This window comes from Electrophorus electricus, chromosome 15, assembly GCF_041902795.1.
Source record: "Electrophorus electricus isolate QZ-2024a chromosome 15, ASM4190279v1, whole genome shotgun sequence".
In the NCBI taxonomy this organism is placed as follows: domain Eukaryota; kingdom Metazoa; phylum Chordata; class Actinopteri; order Gymnotiformes; family Gymnotidae; genus Electrophorus; species Electrophorus electricus.
In genome coordinates this window covers 1,063,377-1,082,500 of record NC_137511.1, presented here as the reverse complement: position 1 = coordinate 1,082,500, position 19,124 = coordinate 1,063,377, and the positions used below count along the sequence as shown (strand labels likewise).

General features: G+C 46.6%; 1 protein-coding gene across 24 annotated transcripts in view; it reads left to right on the top strand.

Moving 5' to 3' along the window:
• The window catches only part of ank3b (ankyrin 3b), a 121,114-nt gene that overhangs the window by 64,428 nt on the left and 37,562 nt on the right, over positions 1-19,124 (top strand). For 14 of the 24 annotated variants that reach the window (XM_081697705.1, XM_081697704.1, XM_035533848.2 and 11 more), the window contains exons 7-24: positions 148-171; positions 1,545-1,643; positions 2,173-2,271; positions 2,834-2,932; positions 3,046-3,243; positions 4,078-4,176; positions 4,524-4,622; positions 5,292-5,390; positions 5,850-6,047; positions 7,701-7,799; positions 8,729-8,827; positions 11,537-11,734; positions 13,518-13,616; positions 14,346-14,444; positions 14,620-14,718; positions 17,773-17,868; positions 18,234-18,306; positions 18,453-18,512. In XM_081697705.1, coding sequence (XP_081553831.1) covers positions 148-171; positions 1,545-1,643; positions 2,173-2,271; positions 2,834-2,932; positions 3,046-3,243; positions 4,078-4,176; positions 4,524-4,622; positions 5,292-5,390; positions 5,850-6,047; positions 7,701-7,799; positions 8,729-8,827; positions 11,537-11,734; positions 13,518-13,616; positions 14,346-14,444; positions 14,620-14,718; positions 17,773-17,868; positions 18,234-18,306; positions 18,453-18,512 — 1,936 coding nt within the window. The remainder of the gene's footprint in view (positions 1-147; positions 172-1,544; positions 1,644-2,172; positions 2,272-2,833; positions 2,933-3,045; positions 3,244-4,077; positions 4,177-4,523; positions 4,623-5,291; positions 5,391-5,849; positions 6,048-7,700; positions 7,800-8,728; positions 8,828-11,536; positions 11,735-13,517; positions 13,617-14,345; positions 14,445-14,619; positions 14,719-17,772; positions 17,869-18,233; positions 18,307-18,452; positions 18,513-19,124) is intronic. The other 10 variants (XM_035533851.2, XM_081697721.1, XM_081697725.1 and 7 more) reach the window with 5 other exon arrangements.

Below are 19,124 nucleotides of genomic sequence, written 5' to 3'. Positions count from 1 at the left end.
TGTTTTTTCGTTTTTTGTCTTGTGCGTGTTGACTGTCCTGCACCATGGATCCGCCCTACAGCTTTTGGTGCCTGTCGTTGTGACTGTGTGAAGCACTAACCGTCCCGTTCTCTCTCCCTCTCGGCCGGTGGGCGGGCACTGACGTAGCTGATGGTGAATAGAACGACAGAGGTACATATGCCCCTCTCCCCGCCCATACCTGCCCGCCCCCCGCTGCTGTATCACCCCGCCCACCCATGTGCTCTGCTTCTTCTCATTGGTTCACGCTGTACGGAACTGGAGACTGGGGGTTCAAGCAGACTGCTGGACAAGGAATCCTGCAGACAGACACCTGTAGTGGGAGACCTCAGTCAGACCTCAGTCAGACCTCGCTAATCAGATGGCTCACTCAGGCAGATAGATGCCATGTTTAATTCTCTTCTTTGCTTTGGGCCATCAGATTTGTCTTGCATACACTAAGCATTCAAAATTCTATTGTCTAAAATAAAAGTTCTACTGTACCTGCCTTTTTGAACAATATTATATTAGAAGGGTTGCATCAAAGAAAGTAAGACACAGTTTGGCCGCAGATCTCCTCTAGGGGGCACATCTCCACTCTGATCCTGACTCCTGAACTCACTTCACAGACAGTTCCAACAACCACTGATAGCTGGAGTCACCTCTCTCTCTCTCTCTCTCTCTCTCTCTCTCTCTCTCTCTCTCTCTCTCTCTCTCTCTCTCTCTCTCTCTCTCTCTCTCTCTCTCTCTCGTTCTCTTCCCTCTCACTGCAAATGTCTGCTTCTTCTGACCTGCCATGGCTACAAGAAAGTTCCACCTTGAATGCCACTGTTACTGACCCTTATGCACGACTCACAAGAGACTAAAACCGTAACCTCTGACCCCTGGGTGTCCACTAACACCACTGGCCAGTCTTGCAGGCCAGGGAGACTCGCAGCTTCACATGCAGTTCTGATTACTTGAATTTAACCGTAGATTTTCACTGCCAAGTGGTTATAATGAACTTATAATCAGGTATACTCTCCAGAAGCCGCACGTAGACCTTGTACTCAAACTTCGCAATGACGAGTGACAAGAAACGTGTCAGTGACGTTTGGCTAATGCCTGATTTGTGGTTGTTTATGGTGCCATATTCCTGCCAGCTGAGTACCATTCCTTCGGTGCAGTGCATTGTGCATGCATGTTTGCCCAAGAATTCCTCCCTGGCTCAGTGTCTGTCTGGCAGCACTGGGCCTGAGGCCTGGTGGTTGGTACCGCTTTGAGCCCTGAGGAGCCACGTCCCTCTACACCGACCCACAGCCTCACCTCCAGCACACGCAACACCAGGTCTCCAGAACTGCTCGGACGTCCCACATTCGGGGACGGGGTGGGGACGGCGTTGGCTCGAGGGATGTGCCACTCCTCACGGCTCCACGCCTGCGCTCTGCCTGGCTGGTGTCCCATCCTGTTGTGCACCCGAGCCTTCAGAGACCGATCGTGACCCTTGGATGTCTGTTTCATAAGCCTTGACCCCTTGTTCTCTCCCCTCTGACACCCCCACTTTCCAGAGTGGCTTCACCCCTCTGCACATTGCAGCTCACTATGGCAACATCAACGTGGCCACGTTACTCCTGAACCGCGGTGCCGCTGTGGACTTCAGAGCCAGGGTGAGAGTTCAAACCCGCATCCAGAATGCCATCACACACACACATCAAACACAGAAATGAATCTTTGCAGCTGTACAGTGTTCCACACATTAGGCCGTGTGATGTCAGTGGACTGTTTTGTTTTCTTATGTGAAGAACCAGCACTCAGACCTGAGTGTCCAGGTCATGCAGTCAGAGATGAGCCTACTGATGGACATCACAGTACCAAAAAGGATCAAATTCAACATGACGGTCGTTAGGGGGAGGGGTCACTGAATTTGCACTCAGTGGTAACAGAGTGGACTGACACTAGAGGGTGGTGTGGTTCAGTTCCACTGTGGTCCAGTTCAGAGGTTGTTGTGCCCAGCACTGCCAGAGTACCAACAGACTCAGGACTTTTATGACTGTCATTGCTGTAACAGTATCACAGTAAAAAGCAAAAAATAACAAACATGAGAAGAAATATTACCTTGTGTCTTAAGGTCAAAATAGGTGGTCTGTCACACTGTTTCCCATCATGTGTCATTTGTTCTGCCCCTGACTGTTACAGAATGACATTACGCCTCTACATGTGGCGTCAAAGAGAGGGAACAGGAATATGGTCAAACTGTTACTGGACCGAGGTGCCCGGATCGATGCCAGAACCAAGGTCAGAGTTGCACACTATATATAAACCATAGGAAGTTTTTATCCTTTACTTGGCATTAGCTACTGTACAGTGCATGTTATCTTTGAACAGTATATTAGAGACAAAACAGCAGAAATAATAGTGATTTCCTTGAGTCAGTTGCTCTAATTTAGTAGAACCAATAAAATAGCAGAACCCTTCTTATTAAATACTCATTAATTTGTGGTAGGTGTATTTTAACCAGGCAGATTTAACCGTGCCTTTATTTCTGGTCCCAGTGAACCTCCCTGTAGTGACTTCAGCAGTTATTGCTTATGCCAGTTGCACAACATAAAAAGAACGTCTGGAGAGTGAGAGAAGTCTCATCACTCAGGGGCAGCATGTGCACGACATTCGCTCTGTTTAGGAGTAACGCACAGCTGATGTATCTGCACACAAAAAAAGCCCTGATGTGGAACGTGGTCCATGTGACAGGAAGGAGCCAGCGTGGCTGTGCAGTACGGAGGCTGCTGGAGGGGTCTGCTCTCTAGTGGCAAACAGGCTGGAAAACGAATGTGTGTGTATGTGTTTCTCGAACCCACAGGACGGTCTGACCCCTCTGCACTGCGGCGCTCGTAGCGGTCACGAGCAAGTCGTGGAGATGCTGCTGGACCGTGGAGCTCAGATTCTGTCCAAGACCAAAGTACGGTCCCACCATCCATAAGCACACACGTAGCCATAACCCCCATCTGTGCCCCGCCTGGTTCATTCCTGTGTGTGTGTGTGTGTGTGTGTGTGTGTGTGTGTGCCCCACAGAACGGCCTGTCTCCGCTACACATGGCCACGCAGGGAGACCACCTGAACTGCGTCCAACTCCTGCTCCACCACGACATGCCCGTGGATGACGTCACCAACGACTACCTGACCGCCCTGCACGTGGCCGCCCACTGTGGACACTACAAGGTGGCCAAAGTCATCGTGGACAAGAAGGCGAACCCCAACGCCAAAGCTCTGGTGGGTGCAGACCAACAGAACAGCCCTCGCTGCATGGCCGGGTAGCGTCCCTGGGTAGGACACAGGAGCATGGTTCCAGAATATGTGGACTTTACATTTAAGATTTGTCACGAGCAGATAAGTTCCTGCTTGGTGTCCCGGCTAATTCCAGGCATCGGTTTCATTTGCTGTGTTTCCAAATGAATGGGCCACACCTCAAATACTGGCCGTGTACCTTGGCCATGCAACAGAGCGCAGATTTGCTTATATCCAGAGACAGTTACATTAGGTCTGCTATTTCCATAAACAGCATCATGGTAAACTGTAAAACACACACTCACACACACACGCATGCACGCACACACACACACACACAAACACATATTCATCCACACACACACACACACACACACACGCATGCACGCACACACACAAACACACAAACACATATTCATCCACACACTCAAACACACACGCATGCACGCACACACACAAACACACAAACACATATTCATCCACACACACACACACACACGCATGCACGCACACACACACACACACACACACTTGGCTGAGGACAGCGAGTATGCCGTCATAATCTTAAGTAATCGGAACAGAATGGGTGCGTCCCTGAAGTTTACTAAAGAGAAAAACAGGAAGAAACTGAAAGGAAGCCGTAGAAACAGGAGTTTGCCAAACTTCCCAACGGCAGCGGTGTGAACACCTCAGCTCCATTTGGCACGCACATGTTCACCTAGCGTGTCCGAGGGCTGTGGAAGCACTAGAAGCAAAGGAGGCGTCTCCGTGCCGCGGGGAGGGCAGACGTGGGCTCTAACTGGGGCTTTGTGTTTGTAGAATGGGTTTACACCGCTCCATATCGCCTGCAAGAAGAACAGGAGCAAAGTGATGGAGCTACTGCTGAAGCATGGCGCATCCATCCAGGCAGTGACGGAGGTGAGAGAGAGAAAGAGAATGAGTAGTAGTTTCATCTGGGTGTGTGTGTGTGTGTGTGGTCATCCATGGTTTGCTGTGGCCTGTGTATTACTCATAGAGTGATCTCAGCTTGGACAAGCTGTATCAAACATTTGTGGGCATGTTGAGTGGACTGTTGATCTGTTTATATCTCATCTTCTGTTATCTTCTGTAACACTGACACTAAGCAGCACCGTGCCGTTACTGTTTGGTGATGAAAGCTTTGCCGTTATGCAGTGAGGTAATGTTACTTCAAACTTCAGGGTGTTTTTTTCTCTCTTTCTCAATTTCTCGCTCTGTTTCTCTCTTTTCTTCTCTTTCTCCACCAGTCGGGACTCACACCGATTCATGTGGCTGCCTTTATGGGACATGAAAACATTGTGACACAGTTGATGAATCACGGCGCGTCGCCAAACACGGCTAATGTGGTGAGCAACCCCCCCCACCCCGGTATCAGCCTTTCACCCCACACAGCCAATCACCAAAAAGAGGTTAATAATGTAAAAGTGAGACAGTGGACTTCTTCCCCAGAAGGGTGTGTGTCTCCCATCGCCTGCATGCTGTTGCCTTGCTGTTTTCTGTGTCTCGTGCACTAAGGCCTTTTAGGGTAATAATAGTCTTGGTCTTTGTGCTTAAACAAGGGTCTGAGAGCAGGTCTGGTCTGCTAACACTCATAATTACAGTTCCAGGCCTGCACTTAGACTGTAATCAAATTCAGCTGCTCCGCCCCTGACCCCTCCGCCACTGCCCCGCCCCCCTGTGATGTCAGACAGGGACCGGGCCAGCTCTGGTCCGCTGTTTCCATAGAAACACGCTCTGTGGTGTGCTACAGGTTGTAGCAGTCACAATAAAGAAAGAAGCTGACTGGTTCAGAGGAAAAGGGGGCTGGGTCTGACACGCACGCAGGCACGCACACACACACACACACAGGCACGCACACACACACACACACACACCCACACACACACACACACACACACACACACACACACACACACACTCAGCGCAGTGGCATATTTCCCCAGAAACTTGTTTACTGAGAGTTTGCGCACGCGCGTGTGTGTGTGTGTGTGTGTGTGTGTGTGTGTGTGTTTTAGAGGGGGGAGACAGCACTTCACATGGCTGCCAGAGCTGGACAGACAGGTGTGGTCAAGTATCTGGTGCAGAACCGAGCTCTGGTGGATACCAGGTCTAAGGTAAGAGGGACACAGCGGGAAGTTCTTCTCACGTGTAGTGGTTTTACAGTACCTGTGGTCTGTACACAACTCTGTCTAGTTTAGCTCACACACACACACACATTTGGTGATACAAGCTGTGGTGATTTTGTATAGTGAAGCGTGTAGTGTGAGTGTATGAAGTACCGTACAGAAAACATCTGTAGACTGCAGTGCTCCTCTGACTGGAGTGCTGCACCTCACATTCTTATGCTAATGAGAAACATCTGGCTTGTTTATTTGTTAATGCACAACCATTGTTGCTTTATTTCCATAAGTTAGTTTCTTTGTATAAACACTGAGAGAGAATCCAAAGGAGTCCACTTTATCTTATTGAGGGAGCAAATGTGTGTGTGTGTGTGTGTGTGTGTGTGTGTGTGTGTGTGTGTGTGTGTGTGTGTGTGTGTGTGTGTGTGTGTGTGTGTGTGTGTGTGTGTACAGGATGAACAGACCCCTCTGCACATTGCCAGTCGCCTGGGGAAGCCCGACATTGTGCAACAGCTGCTGCAGCATGGTGCCTCCGCCGACGCCACCAGCACGTCGGGTTACACCCCTCTGCATCTGGCCGCCCGCGAGGGGCACAAAGACGTAGCCTCCACCCTGCTGGAGCAGGGCGCTTCACTGGGCATTACCACCAAGGTCGGTGACTTTTTATCACACACACACACGCACACACTCTCTCACACGCACGCACACACTCTCTCTCACGCACGCACACACTCTCACACACAAGTGGGCTTGCAACCCAGTGATTCTTATTATTATAGAACTAATTTGGTAATTTGGTGTTGTTGTATATTTTGGAAATGATGTTCAGGGTAACATACACTGGAACGTATGTGGGGATTGTGAAGGAACTGTAGGATTTGCAGTTCTGTCGCCTCTGCAGTGCAATGCAGTACTGTGTGTGTGTGAGTCATACACTACTGCAGATCAGGCCAGTCTACCTCACTGGCATATCTGGAGGCGGCTGGCACCGTTAGCAGTGGTGTGTGACACATACACACAAACACACATACACACACACACATGCTCCTGTCAGCCCAACTAATAGAAAATATCCTTTAAACAGATCTCGGTTTATTAAGGTCTTCCATTCTGCTCTGTCACTGAGCCAGGGAATGGACGGTGGGTGGGACTATTTGAACAGCGCATCCACATAATGTAGACCTCCCCCCACCCCACACCCCTACTTGTTTAATCTCCACTTTGACAGTTTGAAAGTGGTGGGGGTTCTCAGCCTGGCTGTTTCCGCTGACTGCAGGGCCACAGGTTTGTCTTTCTGACACTTAAAGTAGACAGGAGCTGATCCATCATGGCCGACGGCTATGCTGCTAGATAATGACTCAGCGCTTCTGATGGAATGAGGCTCGCAGGCACTCGGGCCTTTCTGCTCACACTCTTTGTAAGGCACTGTGGAAAAAGTCGTGAGTGGCACTGCGACGCGTTTGACACAGTGGTGTGTGAGCATTAACGAATGATGGATGTGTCCTTGAGAAGGACTCGTTAGGTTAGGGACCTGTGCGTGAGGAGGGGGGTGTCGTGCCTGTGTGTGTGTGTGTGTATAAGAGAGAAGGTCACCCTCAATAAAGCGCTTCAATGACACGCCCCTGGAACACAACTTAAAACATCTGTCACCTCTGTGACACTTTTGACATCCCTGCGCATTCCACTGTCTGCCACAATTAACTGTAGCACAAAATCCCTGTGAGCGTTTTGTCTTTGTGACTGTGGCATGACTACAGATGTAGACAAACATGCCTGAGGTGCTGCCTCAGTCTCTCATCGTGGGAATATGCTCACAGAGGAAGAACAGACTGGCTGCATCGTTCTCAGGTGCTGTGAGTTCACGCTACTCTAATGACCCCCCTTCTCTCAGACATTCTAAAGCCACAGTGTCATAGTGGTTGGTCTTATTGATGTTTGCAGGGACGATGTAAATCGTCACCTCTGTCTGCGGTCCAAGCCTGGACTTCTCTTCATGCTCTCTGCCTGTTCTCTCTGTCACACTGGTGCTGTACCTTGGGCAATAGCACCACACGGCCCTGGGTTGGGGTTTCTCAACAGGGAGGAGAACTGTGGAACATGATAGGAGGTTTCCTCCCAGCACACTCTTCTGCTTCTGGTCACTTTCTCTCAACACCTCCAGGTGTCCACTTGTATAGACAGCACTGATGCCAGGTTAACTGTGGACTGTTTGATTCGCGCACAGGTCCAGGAGTCTACAGGACACGTAACCGCCTGATTTTGACTGTATGATCCTGCTTTGCTTTCATCCTTTTCTCCTTCCAGAAGGGATTCACGCCGCTACATGTGGCAGCCAAGTACGGCAAGATCGAGGTGGCCAACCTCCTGCTGCAGAAGAGAGCCCCTCCAGACGCTTCCGGAAAGGTGAGCGGAACCAGAGGACTGGGAGCAGGGTGCCCCAACCATCCAGACAGCCACCCATTGTCTGAAACCCAATGCTCAAATGCCGTTAGTGGTGGTTCCACCTCTGGTGTCTTTGTACGTTTTCTGAGAAGAGTATGAGGGCGGTAAAAGTGGAAGTGTTGTGAAAGAGCTTTAGGCCTTCACACATGAGTCATGTTAGATCTGTTTTTGGTTGGCCAAACTGTAGCCTGTTTTCTGCTCATTTTGCACCTCTCAGTCTGTTGTGTAATGACTGCAGAGTTTATTTTAGCAGGAATTTATTACACCACCACAGACCCACAAATACAAAAGAGCACACCTTTTATCTTTAAGCCTTCAGCAGGTTCTTTCTGTGCCACTTATACTAATTTACAGCTCTAGTTTCTATTATAAACCATTTTTATGTCATATAACATGTTTGCATTCAAATATTTTATTACCAGTGAAAAGTTCAAGGATTTCTGGCAATATTTCACAAATATGCACTTCTCAGATAACAAGCCCAAAGTCAGGACTTTTCTTATGGAGGAGAGATGGGGGCGTTCTGACTGGATAGGTCTCACTTTGAGGTTAAATTCTGCATCTTATTGAGGTTAAATTCTGCTATTTACGTGATAACCGCCCCCAGCCCAGTTGTAGTCTGGAAATAAGAGGTTGTTGAACAGCACTACTACAGTGAGGCATGCAGTGGGGTGTGACGTCCTCGGGGCAGCTCCCAGGTCAGCACCAGTGCATCCTGACTGGGGCTTTGAAGTTGATCAGTTCAAATGAGTGTTTTAATTCAGATGGCCTGCTAATGGTTTGTCTCACGCCAATTCATATGCAAATTGTGTGTGTGTGTGTGTGTGTGTGTGTGTGTGTGTGTGTGTGTGTGTGTGTGTGTGTGTGTGTGTGTGTGTGTGTATGTGTAGAGTGGTCTAACCCCACTGCATGTAGCTGCGCACTACGATAACCAGAAAGTGGCTCTCCTCCTCCTGGATCAGGGGGCTTCACCCCACGCTGCCGCCAAGGTACTAACCTACACACACACACACACACACTCTCTCACACACACACTCTCTCACACATACACACTCTCCTTGCAGGACCTTCCATTGACATAATGATTACTGTAGCACATTAATGTTACAATCCTACACATCCAACATGCCCACACACACGTGTACACACACACACACACACACACACACACACACATACACACTCTCCTTGCCGGACCTTCCATTGACATAATGATTACTGTAGCACATTAATGTTACAATCCTACACATCCAACATGCACACACACACACACACACACACACTCTCACACATACACACTCTCCTTGCCGGACCTTCCATTGACATAATGATTACTGTAGCACATTAATGTTACAATCCTACACATCCAACATGCCCACACACACGTGTACACACACACACACACATGCGCACACACACACACACACACTCTCTGTCTCACACATACACACTCTCCTTGCAGGACCTTCCATTGACATAATGATTACTGTAGCACATTAATGTTATAATCCTTCACATCCAATATGCCCACACACACGTGTACACACACAGACAGTCCAGTTTAATATCCTTGTAGGGAGCTTCCATTGACATAATGATTACTGTAGCTAATAAATGTTGTAGCCCCTAACCTACACATCCAACATGCATGTGCATACACACACACAGTCTCTCACACACACACACACACACACACACACACACACACACACACAGTCTTGTTTATTATCCTTGTAGGGGCATTTCATTAACATAATGATTCATATGGATAATGAATGCGACACCTACTCCTAACCCTACACACACACACACACACACACACACACACACACACACACACACACACACACCACCTTCCTTAACTTCTGTAACCAAAAGTCAATTGTTTGACTTAGTTTTTCAAATGAAAGTATCAGTTTTAATAAAAAGCATTTGGATGAGGTCAAGAACTTCAGATGTTTCTATTTGGCCTGCAGGGAGTTATAACACACACACACACACACACCACCTTCAATATATACAGCACACACCCTTGGTTCCTACAAACCCAACACACACACATGCACGCACACACACGCGCGCACTTACACACACACAAACACACTCTCACACACACACACACACACACTCACACCACCTACAATACATACAGCACACCCTTGGTTCCTACAAACCCAGCACACACATGTGCACACACACACATTCACGAGCGCGCGCGCGCACACACACACACACACACACACTCACACCACCTACAATACATACAGCACACATCCTTGGTTCCTACAATCCCAGCACACACACAGCACGCTGCTTCCCGACAACATTCCTTTCTTTTTCCATCATCCGGCTTGCAGTCCAACGCACAGCCTGGTGAGCGTGTGGGTGTCCTTATTCACACGGCTCTCCGCCACGCTCAGTCCCTGCTGCTGCCCTGCTGCTATCTCTGCTACCTCAAGACTCCCAGCAAGGAACAAGCCGTCCTTCGGGGTCCCTCAAAATAACTGGTATGGCCTCTTGTGGAGGCAGTCTGCCCAACCAATTAGAGTCTCTTGTCAGGCTCGGCTCTTTGGTCTGTGGTGAGATGGCCCTCTCTCATCCCAGTGGACTCTGGACAATCGTATGCATCTGGGTTTTATAAGTGGTTCAGCACCAGTAAGCAGTAAGCATTTCTGATTTTTGCGACCACATACACACAGACATGCACACACAACACCCACACTCCTCCCCCCTGCACGTAACCTCACACACGTTGCAAGTCTCAGCAGCAGACTGAGTAACTGATTCCTCTATAAACACTAGGGAAAGCAAACTCCGAGGATGTCTTGACTCGGTCTGTTTGATTAAACAACAGCACCATGGCCTGGATCGCCAGTTCCAGCACAGAGCCTGCCCCTCACAGTCCAAACCTTCAGTACCCAGACCGTGAGACCTGTTAAGCCCTTTTTGTTTGGAGTCCCTAACTGCGCTCCAGCTCAGATGGGACATCTGCATGCTGGCAGTGAGAGGCACTCTACTTTGGTATAATCCCAAACGAGCCCACTGGGACCTTGGGCCAAAAATGCTGAGCCACTTGTTTATTTGTCTCCCCAACGACAAACAAGCACCAAAGGGGGAGCCAGGAAGCGTTGTGGCTGGTGCCTGCCCAGCCCACGCCAGCCTTGAGTGCCATGACGTCAGTGCTGACTCTGGTGTTCCCATTCACTGACATTTCAAACAGCTGGTCTGTTCTGTTTTTTTTCTTCTGACGTCTCCAAGGCTGACGCTCAGCCCCTGGTCTCCTTTCATTGCCTCTGTCACCATCTGACGGTCGTTCTGTCAGATTTGGACAAAGCTGGTTGCTGTTTTGGAAATGTCATAGATCTGCAACAGGCAGTGGCGCTGGTGGTTTGGAGGCTCGTGGGTTTTCCAGGCATCCTGTGCAAGGCAACATGGGAAATGTATTTTTTCTTTCTGCCTGGTGCTCTGGAATGAGCTCGCTGCTTTTCCCCCCAAAAATGACGTGTCTTCTATACCCAACGTCCCATCTATAACGTTTCAGTACTTAACCCCCTTACACCATCTCTCTTATATACCTTCATGTTTACTGAGCCTGGCCTGGTTCTCATTATACCTCTCAACTAGTACCCTCCCTCTCTCTCTCTCGCTCTCTCTCCCTCTTTCTCTCTGTCTCTCTCTATCTCTCCCCACCCCCCCAGAATGGCTACACGCCTCTGCACATAGCTGCCAAGAAGAATCAGATGGAGATTGCCACCACCTTGCTAGAATATGGCGCAGACACCAACGCCGTCACCCGGCAGGGTATCACTGCCCTGCACCTCGCCGCCCAGGAGGGCAACGTGGACATGGTCACCCTGCTGCTTGCCCGCGATGCCGCCATCAACCTCGCTAACAAGGTGAGGGCATTCAGACAAGTCTCAATCATATAATACCCACACATATAATGTCTCATTCCTAACACACACATACTGTGTCATGGACCTGTTGTCTCTTTTAAAAGGCCTCATCCTTGCTTTAGTGTTGTCTGTTCTGAACTACTTTCATACATTTCTTTTTGGTCCAGCAGAGACATCCACCTCTAGCTTAAAGACAGGAAGCAGTGTCACAGCAAAACGTTGAGAATTAGGGGTTATATTTGCCAGACAGTGGCACTGGCTTCCTGTCTTTCAGAACTGGATTTAAGTAACTCTGACTGACCTTCCAGGGGTCCTGCCTTGCTGAATTGATTATTGTTGGTGTTACTGCAGTGCCACACACAGGTACCTCCCGACCACAGAGTGCTGAGGGGAGCTCTCCATCTTTTTGGCAGTGACCAGAGGCCGCGTCATGATTTAGCCTCATTTTAGAGTAATGTTAGATTATGTTCGATGTTCTTGTCAGATTAGTTGTCATTGTTAGTCCCTCCCAGCTTCCGTGTTCCATGTTTTCCCTGTCTGAGGTATTTTAGTTCCATGCCGTAGTTTCGTTTTCTCCGCCCCGTTTGATTTTCTACACCAGTCCCTCGTTGCTACCTTGTTAAGTTCATGTATTTAAACCATGTCTGATGCCCTGTGTTTTGGCTGTTCATTGTTTATTTGAATGCATGTGTTAGGTTCATTGTGTTTGATTGGTTTAAATGTATGAATGTTTTTGAAAGCCCGTCTCTGTATCCCTGTAAGTTTGTACTCCGTATGTCCTAGCTAGCCTTCGTGTTTCTTAGCCCCGAGTTTTTTCTCATATCTGTTATAGCCTGTTTCCGCTGTGTGCTTTCATATGTTTTTGTTTGTTTATAATATATACCCATGCTGTCCGTGTTGGTAATATGACCCTGGACTACTACAACGACTCTGATTTTGGATTTGCCCATAATAAAGCTTGCTATTCTCCGCACTTGCGTCCACCTCCTCGCCGTTCACCGTTACATTAGTTTTTAAGTAGCAATTGATGTTTTATGTGACTTCTGCCCTCTATTTTCTGCTGCTTTATTTTATTCTGTTTTATATTTTATCTTCTATTGTATCTTCATTTATTTCATTTCTATTGTAGCTATCGGTGAAGTGAGAATGCTATTATTATAATGGCTATTTTACATATAACTATTATGCTGTAGTACTAGTAATAGTAGTATTTGGAATGTTCTGAAGTGTTCATATCTCCGGTGAAGGATTCTTCTTTAGGTTTGAAGGATTCTTCTTTAGGTTTTAGAAAGTTGAAAGGCGATCTGATGTACAGGCTCAGTTACCGGCTTGACCTTCCGACTTTGTGACCTTTTTAAAAGTGAGAGTGAGTTCAGTAACTGACGTTTACTGGTCAATACACTCAGATTCTCTCCATCTAGAGTGAAGTATTTCAGAGTCGCTGGTGGCTCGTAAACACCACACACATGGTTTTTCCTTTCTTTTATTCCCAGTCCTCCATTCAGTTGTGCCAGACGCTAAGTGACTAGCGCTCTCCTACATAATTGGTAAGGTTGTGTAGCAATGTTATACGGTTGGTGGATTAATAACATACGACGACTTCACACACCCGAGCACTTTTGGACTGATGATATTACCATAAAAAATTGGGAATGACTGTCATGGAGTAGGAATGACAAACAACTAAACTGAGTGAAAAGCAAAAAGAAAGTGAGGAGTTACTGGCAGTGTCTGCACACCACAGTTTTCCTTTAGTCTGAAAGATTTGTGTTGGCTGTTTCAGAGTGGACTGACAGCCCTTCACTTGGTTGCCCAGGAGGACAAAGTCAACGTGGCTGAAGTTCTGGTTAACCAAGGCGCCATGGTGGACCCTGAAACTAAGGTACACAGCACTGCACGGCTAAGGTGAACTACAAATGCCTCACATGGTATCTCACACACGAATGGTGCTCCCTCACCTCACTGTGCGTCATTCAAGTACAAAGTAGCTGTTCAAGGTCAGTGGGTGCAACCACAGTGAGGAAGGGAGAAGTGAGTCTGGCAGACAGCAGGCCGGTCGATACCCCACAGACCGCGAAGTACGCACTCTTCGGATCGCTCCACAGAGGATGTCGCAACCTCGCGGGAGTGAGCCCGAGGAAGAGCAGGACTCTACAGAATTAGCTGCACTCCCACACAGAGCACAGAAGAAAAAATGAAATTGAGGCTGTGATTAAAATAACCTGGGGGCACCACAGATGGAACAGCACGGTGAGAAGTGCCGGTAACAATGCTGCCCTGAAAACAGGCACACCGGTGGTTACGGTCAAATACCAGGAAGGGACTCCAGTTGTTGACATTGGCATTGTGGGTGGGATGGGGGGCACCCTGTTTACACTGTTCAGACGAGTGTTCAGTAAGACAGATGGCATGTTGAGTAGTTAATGCTCCCTTCCATGCACGTCAACAGCCAGTGATGTTATGCTGGAGAAGGAGAAGGCTATAACAAATCCCCACAAATAAAGCCAAGAATATCCTTCAGAGTTTGAGAGTTCCACTGAGTGAATGGAATAATCTTCTTCCTGCTCTCTCTGCCTGTCTCTTTCTCTCATTTCCCTCTTTCTTCCTGAAGATGGGGTACACTCCACTGCATGTCGCCTGTCACTATGGCAACGTGAAGATGGTGCACTTCCTCCTGAAGAACCAAGCTAAAGTCAATGCCAAAACTAAGGTGAATACCAAGTCCAGTGCCCCTCGTGTTAGTGTGTTAGCCTCTCTTGTTAAAGTAGTGTGTTAGCCACAAATGCACATGCTGTATGATGCATACATATGTGACATCTTGGGCAACTCCATGCTCACTAGAGGATGTTAAAGGTGTCCTTCGCTCCCTGTCTGTTTTTGTGTAGAATGGCTACACACCCCTGCACCAGGCTGCCCAGCAAGGCCATACACACATCATTAACCTTCTACTGCAGCACAGAGCCTCCCCCAACGAGCTCACAGTGGTGAGTGTGTGTGTGTGTGTGTGTGTGTGTGTGTGTGTAAGTCAAAGTCAATGTCAAAGCTCTATGGTAATGTTTACCACATGCAATTATTATTTGCAAGTTTGTTTCCACCAAATTTTGACAATAAATACAACAATTACAGTAACAATAAATGGTACCACCGCAGGAGACAGCACTTACACATTACATCCAGCTGGTACACGTCATGTTTAGTCGCCACACACACGATCTGTAACTGATGAACACTGGAACCAGTGCATACAGTGCAAGCCCCCAATATTTAAAAAGTTTCTCCTGCAGAAGTGAGCGTTCACTATAAGAGTGTAGCCACCCACTACAAGGGTGGAGCCAACCAGTTGTGAACAGTTAACAACAATATTTTAGCTACCATAGGGCTGACCAAGACTGTGGAAGTTCTGCACCCATCCATTTGTATTATTATGTAGTTCATAGTGCAGTAGTATTTTACTGGACTGTAATGTGAGAAATTCAATTGTTAACGTCTTAGCTCCCCGTCACCTAACTTAGTACCCAGCCCCGTCGTATCCAAAAATCACATCCCAAGTCTCAGCCGCAATCCTGAAATCGATTGCTGGCTGATAACTTAAAGTAATGTAATCTGAGACAGACTGTGTAGAGCAGTAGTGCACTCTGAAATTTGTCATCCTAAATAAATGTTCCTGTCTTTTACTTGTGCCTTTTAACCAAGATTTCTTTGCTTCCTTCTTATAGCTTTAAGTGCTTTAAAATTTTTCACAAATGTTTGAGGTCATGAATCAGTGATGTTGAACCAGTGGGTGATTACTCCTCTGCTCCAGTAACATTACTAGAATAGGTGATGCAGTGGGGCTTAGCAGTGGGGTTTAGCAGTGGGGTTTAGCAGTGGGGCTTAGCGGTGCGGCCCTGCAACCTAAATGAAAGAAAGTGTTGTGAAAAGAATACGTACATGCTTCCCACTTAACAATTTTAAGTTTGAATAAGTTTAAAAAGTTTTTTCATGCAGGTGTCTTTGGAATCTTTTGTGTTTAGGTGTATATTACTGTAATGAAACTTTAGTATGTGGTCAGTTCCTTGGCTATGTGATTAAAATGCCTATAGTGTTTCTCTTCAGTGCTCTCAGTCCAGTCCTGGGAAAGATTCCCATCTCGGGAAGGTCGTCTCCATCTGGTATGGAGGGAAGATCTCCAGCATCTTCAGTGCTGATTAAAATCTTGCAGTGAAATAATGCATCAGAACAAACAGTATATGTTTTAGAAAATTAACCCAAACAACATTTCAACTTATAGCTCTAACACACACACATGTTTAAAAAATCCTCACTGTCAATACCACAGGCTCTTCAGGCCAATAAACTACTAGGGTTTGCTAGATATAAAGCAGGCAGGGAGATTTCACAGGACACTTGTCAGAAAAGGTTTAAATAATTTTTCTGGTGCATTACACACTCTCAAATCCAACCCAAATATCCCACAAAATTTGAACATTATTTATCTCCACTCCAGTGTAACCTCCATTATCCATGATCTACTGCATAACCTCTGAAACTGCTTGCATTTTCAAACTAGAAAATTACGACTACTTTCAAATCTCAGGTTAAAGTTTGCAAACTTTACATTCTAGGCCTATTTATTTTTGTTGATTCCATTTCAAATTTCAATGTTTCAAGTTGTCATTATATTCCTTATCATAATCGCCAATTCAAAAAGTAGTTTTATTACCCATAATTCCTAAGGGTATTTACATTATTCAAAACATAGCTAGCAAAGACAGGCCTAGCTCCCCTAGCAAAATTAAACATGCGATGTTTAGAGAAGAATATGGCCTGACCCAGTACATCATGGCATAATGTATGAAATAGGTTGCTTCTAAGTTAAGAAAATAATTGCAATTTGACAGCAGCTTCTAACATTTCCTTACTGTAGCTAATCCATAGATAGCTAGCTATTTAGCTAGTAAGCTACTATTATCAAACTAAGCCACTTACATGATGATAACATAGTTTCTTAGAAAACCTGACAGTAAAAATGATTGGCAGCTGTTACTGACTGGCGTTTCAGCGAGTGTTGATGACTATCCCTGAGTGGCGTTTCAGCGAGTGTTGATGACTATCCCTGAGTGGCGTTTCAGCGAGTGTTGATGACTATCCCTGAGTGGCGTTTCAGCGAGTGTTGATGACTATCCCTGAGTGGCGTTTCAGCGAGTGTTGATGACTATCCCTGAGTGGCGTTTCAGCGAGTGTTGATGACTATCCATGAGTGGCGTTTCATCGAGTGTTGATGACTATCCCTGAGTGGCGTTTCTGCGAGTGTTGATGACTATCCCTGAGTGGCGTTTCAGCGAGTGTTGATGACTATCCCTGAGTGGCGTTTCAGCGAGTGTTGATGACTATCCCTGAGTGGCGTTTCAGCGAGTGTTGATGACTATCCCTGAGTGGCGTTTCAGCGAGTGTTGATGACTATCCCTGACTGGCATTTCAGTCACTGAGGGACAGGCCTACTTCTTACCACCAACTGCCAAGTAGAACTTGAACCTGTGCTCGTATTTCTTAAGTTCTGTTCCTGATGGTTATCTATTACCTTCTGGGTTTCTGTCCAGGAATCAGACACTTGTAGATGGTTTCATGGTAGAGATTGGGTCATTTTGCTTATCTAAGCTGTGTCTGTGGCAGCAGCCTAAACTCTGTTACACTCTGCACAATTGCATTAGACACTGGTCTGGCATTTCCGACGACAGCTATAGATCTACCATCAGTGCCAGTAGCTAGCAGCTCTCTTCCATTCATGCAGTTCAGGCCACGGTTTCTTTACTACAGCAGACATAGTGCCTCTGGCTTCTGTCCATAGAAGAGGACAGAGAATAAGACTCTTAAACATTCATCCACTAGCACAAAGAGAGAGAGTTTGATAAGAGGTAATGAGGGTTTTTAAATTCCTCAGATGTGCTTCTGTGTTACACGATGACGTACATCCACACTGGTGGATATATATTTATATATAATTCCACGTGTGGGTATACAATGACATAAGTTTCTTTCTTTCTTTCTTGTACGTACAGAATGGAAACACGGCTCTGTCTATTGCACGGCGGCTGGGTTACATATCCGTGGTAGACACACTCAGGGTCGTGACAGAGGAGACTCTGACCAGCATGGTGAGGCACAACACCATACACACTTACAGCATATCATACACACTGCACATTCGTCTTTGGTCAATATTGTAAAATATGCCTCACAACCATCAAATAATTAGTTAATTGGCAAAAATGTTTCTTATGTAATGAAGAGAAAACAGAGGGTTGAAATGAGGAAGTTTTTTGTGCTGGTTATCTGGTTATTGTTGTTATTTGTTTTTGTTTTTGTTTGGGGGTGGGGGGGGCAACTTTTTTGTGCTACTGGTAAACAGCTGGTGCTGAGATCCAGAGAACTGCAGCAGCAGAGCCAGTGAAGTCCAGTCCAAGCACTGCACTGGCCCTCTTTAGCTGTTTTCAGCACTGTTTGAACTTTTTTTTCACAGACGGTGACCGAGAAACATAAGATGAATGTTCCAGAAACAATGAACGAGGTCCTGGACATGTCCGATGATGAAGGTAAGCTTCATACAGGCATGTGCCATATAGACATGTGTCTGGTTTATATCGACTATTGTTTTGACATTGTTTTGATGTTTCTGAGCTGCTTAGATTTTTATACTAATGTTTGGTTTATCCACTCATATGGACATTACTCCTAACAGTTCGTAGAGCCAATGTACCCGAAATGCTCAGTGAGGACTATATTTCAGATGTTGATGAAGGTATTTTTTTGTTCATTTTCTTTCTTTATAATTTTTCTGTAGCTGTTTTTCCCCTCCACTCACTCCAAACTAACCAAAGTACTTTCCTCACTGTACTCAAATATGTCTTTGTGCTGGCTGCTAGAGGCACTCCATAACATGCTTGAATATGCAATTTCTTTTTTTGTGTGTGCTGCAAATGTTTAAATCCCACCACTGGAATGCCTCCAGAACTGTGTTTGGAGCGATTGGGATTTTATGCACGTAGCCATTCTGTAAACAGCAGCTCAATAGACAAGAGTTTTCCTTTTTTGTGAGAGTTTTCCTTCAGTGGAAAATAGGGCAGGCCTTTGTAAAGGCCCGGGCATGAGGACATCAAGCGTGCATATGGTTAGCTGCATCTTAGCTATTACTCAGTCTATAATGGGTGGCTTCTTCAGAGACCCAGTTGGGAGGGGTTTGCACTGTAGGTGAGGGTGTGAGGGGATGGGTCCATAATTTAACACCACCTTACAGAGTCATTTATTGGCCTCTTGTGAGCTCTGTTTTACTAAATATGGCATTTACATGTCAGGAAAAATGCTGCTCTAAACAAGTCATATATTATATTTAGCGACTTGGCAATCTCAGTTT